Here is a 7500-nt window from a genome sequence, read left to right on the forward strand (position 1 = left end):
GTATGGATATTCTGTCAGTTTACCTATTGAAACTTTGTGTGCTGTTGTCTGAGTAGTTTTTTATTGTACGTGTTTGAAAGACTAGTTCTGACAAAGTATGGAGTGTACTGAGGAAGCATTTTTTTTTTTACCAGAAATAGATGTTGAAGTATAACTGATTCTTTTAAAATTACTGCTGCTCAAAATCTAATACTGGAATCAATATCAAAAGCCAGATAGTGTGAATAGCCTGGTTCATCCAGTCAACTCACAAATCAGCTAAAAACTGCAGGCAATTTATAAAGTGACTAAGATCATAATATATTTTCTTGCCATATTGACTACTATCGGAAAGATATAAGCAAACAAACATTATACTTGAGGAAAATTTTATTTCTAAAATCTTCGTGACAATGAAATGTGAAAATAATACCTACTTGACAATATGATATGATAATAAAACAATGAAATGATAAAATGTCACAAGAAAATTAGACTAAATCAATTTAGAGTCCGAGGGAAAATTGTAAGTTCCAAGTAAATCATCTTCAGTAACCATTGTCTTCAAAACTTCCTCTGGAAGTTTAGTTGAGCGTAGACCTACTCCGGCCTCAACACCAAAGATTGCTTTGTATGGATATTGTTCGAATCAAGAGTGGTAACAGATGTTCTTTTGAAACTCCACAAACTTTCGAGTCTTATGGGCCACCCACTTAATCATTCATTATTGCCTATGAAATTAACTTGTGTTTTTTTACCACAATTAAGGCCTTCAACTGATCCCGGACACTGAATATGCATTGGTTTACCATGAAACATTAACAAGTCTGGCCAAAGAAGTTTAATTTCCGAAATGTCAAATGTTGTAAATTTACTGTCATTATTGCTTTCAAGAATTTGAGATGGCCCCAACATTAAAAATATGTCCATTTGTTGGAATGCATCTTCGGCGGCCCTTCTGGAAGTTAAGGGACAAAATAAGCAAGACTCTTTTTAGGTGATCTTGATACAACATTATCCAGTTATATTTACCTTTCATACAAGACTGCATGTCAACAAGATCCACCTGATTTGACAAAATTGGTTGTACAGTTTTGAACAGTCCTACAGTATCTCGAGAAACATTTGCATATCTTAATAAAGCAATGACTATTTTATCTCTTCCACCATGTCCCATAGTAATGTGAATACGTTTACTTGTGTCCAACTTATCATCAATTTGCACAAAATAAACAGGTTCTTGACTTTCATCATTTCCTCTTTTCAACGTCAACACACTAAAGAACATCATAATTTCCGAGGATGTAATACTGCCGATTCAATTTATCTTTTTGCAAATGATGCTACTTTAAGCTCCTCTATCAGACTCTAGTATTAAATTTTGAGCAGCAGTCATTTTAAAAGAATCAGAGCTTTACTTCAACATCTATTTCTGGTAAAAAAAAAAATACTTCCTCAGAACACGCCATACTTTGTGTGTAAGTAATATTCTTTCACACACGCACAATAATAAACTACCAAGACAACAGCACACAAAGTTTCAATAGGTAAACTGACATAATATCCATACCGGGGTTCATTTCAGTCAATATGCCAAGAAAATCTATTAGAATTTTAGTCACTTTATAAATTGTCTGCTATTTTTAGCTGATTTGTAAATTGACTGAGTGAACCAGGCAATTCACATATTGCCTGAAAAGTTCAGTCACTTTACAAATTGCCTGAATTTAGATATTGACTGTAACATATATATATATATATATATATATATATATATATATATATATATATATATATATATATATATCATTTTAAAAACATTAACACCATTAAAACAGACATTTCATATATAAACTAAAAAAGCAATTATGTCAGCCTATTCAACATGAAAACTTTTGCTGCAAGTTTGAACTTTTGAAGTTCTACTGATTCTACTGTTGAACAATCTTGCAATCTCGTGTTTTACCAGTGAAAAGGAGTAGTGGAATGTCTGTTCTATCACGGACAGAGGGGAAGTCACAACCATGTTCCCCTCACTCATGGCCTTCACCGATCTTTGCATCCAGTTCAGGCCCTTTGGAGGCTCGGGGTAAACGAACTGCTTGGCGATGCGACCCAAGGTGGTGTTACTGGGCGAAGTCTGGAATAAGAAATGATTTTTGCCAGTCTGAGTTTAAATCCTGGGATGATAATAATAATAATAATAATAATAATAATAATAATAATAACAACAACAATAATAACAATACTACTACTACTACTACTACTACTACTACTACTACTACTACTAATAATAATAATAATAATAATAATAATAATAATAATAAAATAATAATAATAATAATAATAATAATAATAATAATAATAATAATAATAACATCCTAAGTCAAAGGGTATCTGATAAAAAAATAAATTAAGAACTTATTTAATTGGGATAATTACTTTTAACAAGTCTGCTTTTTTCCTTATTTCCTTTCCTCACTGGGCTATTCTTCCCCGTTGGAGCTCTTGGGCTTATAGTATCTTGCTTTTCCAACTAGGGTTGTAGCTTGGCTATTGATAATAATAATGATAATAATAATAATATCTTAAGTCAAAAGTGTATGTTTGTAGCATCATATTTTTCCAACTAGGGTTGTAGCTTGGCTAGTGGTAATAATAATAATAATAATAATAATAATAATAATAATAATACCTTAAGTCAAAGTGTATGTTTGTAGCATCTTGTTTTTCCAACTAGGGTTGTAGCTTGGCTAGTGGTAATAATAATAATAATAATAATAATAATAATAATAATACCTTAAGTCAAAGTGTATGTTTGTAGCATCTTGTTTTTCCAACTAGGGTTGTAGCTTGGCTAGTGATAATAATAATAATAATAATAATAATAATAATAATAATAATAATAATAATAATAATAATAATAATAATAATAATAACAATAATGATAATAATAATAATAATTACTTTTAAAAACTCTGGTTTTTATCAATCTTATCTTAGGTCAAAGTTTATCTAACAAAAGATTAAATTAAGAAGTTATTTAATTGGGATAATTTAAAAAATTCTGCAATTTATTAATCTTATATATTACGTCGAAGTGTATCTGATAAAAAAACAAAATTTAGAACCTATTTTAACAACATAGCTTGTATGAACACATCTCTCACAAAATATTAATATATATATTTTTAATATCTTATTCAGAAACCAAAGGACGTAAGAAAAAAAAAGAAAAAAAAACACGTTATTATTATTATTATTATTATTATTATTATTATTATTATTATTATTATTATTATTATTATTACTAGCCAAGCTACAACCCTAGTTGGAAAAGCAAGATGCTATAAGCCCAAGGGCTCCAACAGGGAAAAATAGCCCAGTGAGGAAAGGAAATAAGGAAATAAATAAATGATGAGAATAAATTAACAATATATCATACTAAAAGCAGTGACAGCGTCAAAAGTACACAAAAAGGACTTATTTCAATAAGATGCCTTGTATACACACATCTCTCACAAAATATTAATATAATTTTCCTTTATTAAAGATTATTAAAAAAAAAAAACCAACGGACGTAAAAAAGCAAGCCAAAAAGAAAAAAAAATACGTATGCAAAATTATAATCTTAACATTTCTACATGCAAACTTGTACAAACATACACAAAATATTAATATAATTTTTCTTCATAAAAAAAAAAAAAAAAAAAAAACGGACGTAAAAAAAGCAAGCCAAAAAGAAAAAAAAAATACGTATGCAAAATTATAATCTTAACATTTCTACATGCAAACATGTACAAACATACACAAAATATTAATCTAATTTTTCTTCATTAAAGATTATTAAAAAACCAACGGATGTAAAAAAAAAAATCAAGCCAAAACACGTACGCAAAATAATAATAATAATAATAATAATAATAATAATAATAATAATAATAATAATAATAATAATAATAATAATAATTGCATTTTAAAAATTTTTCTCAAACAAACATGCACAAACAAACACACAAACACTAACCAAAGCCGCTTTGTGCAACTTGGCATCAACGGGCGTCCAGACAGGAAGGCGAGACTTGGCTAACTCATCGATATTGTTAAACGGGAGATAGACCTTGGGCAGGATGAGCATGGCCTTCAGGTTGGAGCGGTAGACTGTGGCCAGTATCAGGGAGACCAGAAGCCAGAGGCCGCTGAGGACTCGGAAGGCTTCGCCCTTTGGCTGGACTGGTATGGCTGTTTACAGAAGGGCGTGGTATTAAGGAATCCATTGCTACAAAAATGGCTATTTTTCTACGGTTTAAAAAAAAACAAAAAACAAAAAAGAGACCTGTTTACAGAAGAGTGTGGTATTTAGGAATCCGTTGCTACAAAAAATGTTTATTCTTCTACGCTATAGTTGTTTATTAGGGAGTATTTAGGAATCCATTGCTACAAAAAATGTTTATTCTTCTACGCTATAAATGTTTATTAGGGAGTATTTAGGAATCCATTGCTACAAAAAATGTTTATTCTTCTACGCTATAAATGTTTATTAGGGAGTATTTAGGAATCCATTGCTACAAAAAATGTTTATTCTTCTACGCTATAAATGTTTATTAGGGAGTATTTAGGAATCCATTGCTACAAAAAATGTTTATTCTTCTACGCTATAAATGTTTATTAGGGAGTATTTAGGAATCCATTGCTACAAAAAATGTTTATTCTTCTACGCTATTGATGTTTATTAGGGAGTATTTAGGAATCCATTGCTACAAAAAGTGTTATTCTTCTACGCCTCTACGGTATCCATTGTCAAAAATATACCGTAAGAAGCGGTAAAAATCCTGGATTAAATGTTGTCAGGCATTTACCGTTTTAAAAAACGAATATATTGATGTAAAGGAGTGATATTACGGTCACCAACCCGTAAAGGATGATAACAAAGTAAGGTAAAATTACGGCCAGCTTTATTTTACTGAAATACGGCTCACAACCGTACACTTTTAAGGAGAATTTCCGATTAAAATTACGTTTTCTTTAACAGTGAAATGTTAAAAATTTGTATTACAAAAACGGCAAATGTTTGGCAACATTTATTCCAGGATTTTTACCATATTAAAAACGGATGTATTGACGTAAAGAAATTATATTACAGTCCCCAACCAGTAAAAGATAATAACAAAGTAAGGTAAATTTACGGTCGCCTGTATTTTACTGAAATACGGTTTAGAACAGCATATTATTTACGGAGAATTTCCGATAAAATTTAGTTTTTTTTTTTCTAGCAGTATATGCATTCAACCAGATCCCACACGGTGGAAGTGCTTGTGGCTCTAGAATTGGACTGGTTTCTCATTTGAAAATTCACTAAGGTCTTTCAAACATCATTTATTTCATTATTTCCTTTCCTCACTGGGCTATGTTTCCCTATTGGAGCCCTTGGGCTGATAGCATCTTGCTTTTCCAACTAGGATTGTAGCTTGGCTAGTAATAGTAATAATAATAATAATAATAATAATGATAATAATAATAATAATAATAATAAGGCCTAATACTTGATATGGAATGGCAGCTATGACGATGGTGATGTTGATGAGAGAAAATATGTCTATGAGGGGCAATGTAGGAGGATAGAATTTGAGCCTGTGAACATCTAGGGGCATTGTTCGATCCCAGGCTATCGCCCAAATGTTCATACCATTATAAATGGATGCTATTATATTCTGGGGTTAAGTAAAGGGCTTAAACCTAGGAAGCTCACTCAAAATAACTTGTTTAAATACCAGAAAGATTGACTTCTCTTCTGCTACCTCTTTCAAGGGAGAAAAGGTTATATACATACATTATCCCTCTATAATAAAGAGCTAGTGTCTTACTATTATATATATATATATATATATATATATATATATATATATATATATATATATATATATATATATATATATATATATATATATATATATATATATATATATATATATATATATATCGTCATCATCATCATCAGCCGTTACTAGTCCAATGCAGAACAAAGACCTAAGACATGTCCTTCCACTTTCATCTGTTCGTGGTCTTCCTGTGCCAGTCCACGGCCGCAAACTTCCTTGGTTCGTCAATCCATCGTCTTCTCTTATTTCCCCTGCTTCTTTTATAATCTCTAGGAGCTCAAATATATATAAAAAACTGTCACATATCTTTGCTAGTAACAAGTTAGCTTTTGCCATGTGATAAATATCTGTTCCCAAACTCACCTTGTCCTAGAAGAGACGAGATTGTCCAGTTGACAGCTTCATAAAGAGTAGAAGAGACCTGGTCGCCACCCAAGTTTCTTTTGTCGGGTTTCTTATCAGAACTATCGTCACTGGTACAATCACGACTGAAAAAGTCAGACTTAAAGTTATTAAATACAAATGATTTAAAGGTTTAAATGTCGATCATGAATGGCAGAGGTAAGGGATAGTGACATAGCCCTAGCTAGCAAGACAATGCCCTAAAGACTGACCATACCATGTATAAATATGATCAGCGCCCAACCCTCTCTCCACACAAGCTAGGGTCAGGCAATGGCTGCTGATTACTCAGCAGGTAGACCTAAAGAATATTCATGAATGGCAGAAGCAAGGGATAGTGGCATAGCCCTAGCTAGCGAGACATTGCCCTAAAGACTGACCATACCATGTATAAATATGATCAGCGCCCATCCCCCTCTCCACACAAGCTAGGGTCAGGTAATGGCTGCTGATTACTCAGCAGATAAACCTAAAGACCATTCATGAATGGCAGAGGCAAGGGACAGTGGCATAGCCCTAGCTAGCGAGACAATTCCCTAGAAACAGACTTTATATACATATGACCAGCGCCCAAGCCCCTCTGCACACAAGCTAGGGCCAGGCAATGGGGGTTGCTGACTTAGCAGGTAGACCTATATAGCTCACAAGGATGGTGAGGTTAAAAGTCAGACTGATGATTTAAAGGTTTAAAGGCCGATCATGAGAGGTAAAGCTACAATCCTAGTTGAAAAAGCAGGGCTCCAACATGGATGATAGCTCAGTGAGGAAAGGAAATAAGTAAATAAACTACAAGAAAAGTAATGAACAATATAAAGTATTTCAAGAACAGTAAAAACATTATAACAGATAGAATAGTGCCCAAGTGTACCTGCGAGCAAGAGAACTCTAACCTTAGACAGAGGAAGACCATGGTGCAGAGGCTATGGCACTACCAAGACTACAGAACAATGGTTTGATTTTGGAGTACCCTTCTCCTAAAAGAGCTTCTTATCATAGCTAAAGAGTCTCTTCTACCCTTACCAAGAGGAAAGTGGCCACTGAAGCCTATAGGTCAATCTGCTGAGTCATCAGCAGCCATTGTCTAGCCCTCCTTGATCTTAGCTTGGGTGGAGAGGGCCTTGGGCGCTGACCGTATGTAAATATGGTTAGTCTCTAGGACATTGTCCTGCTTGGTAGGGCAGTGTCACTGTCCTTTGCCTCTGCCATTCTTGACTGGCCTTTAAACCTTTAAACTACCTAA

At 32.8% G+C, this 7500-nt stretch overlaps 1 protein-coding gene across 1 annotated transcript in view; it reads right to left on the minus strand.

Moving 5' to 3' along the window:
* LOC137649880 (glutamate receptor ionotropic, kainate 1-like) overlaps nt 1-7500 on the minus strand; it is a 20449-nt gene that overhangs the window by 3994 nt on the left and 8955 nt on the right. Inside the window, exons 8-10 of the mRNA XM_068382820.1 lie at nt 6222-6331; nt 4007-4221; nt 1946-2119 (exon numbers count right to left, since the gene is read on the minus strand). Coding sequence (XP_068238921.1) covers nt 1946-2119; nt 4007-4221; nt 6222-6331 — 499 coding nt within the window. The remainder of the gene's footprint in view (nt 1-1945; nt 2120-4006; nt 4222-6221; nt 6332-7500) is intronic.

This window comes from Palaemon carinicauda, chromosome 11 (assembly GCF_036898095.1).
Source record: "Palaemon carinicauda isolate YSFRI2023 chromosome 11, ASM3689809v2, whole genome shotgun sequence".
Lineage (NCBI taxonomy): Eukaryota > Metazoa > Arthropoda > Malacostraca > Decapoda > Palaemonidae > Palaemon > Palaemon carinicauda.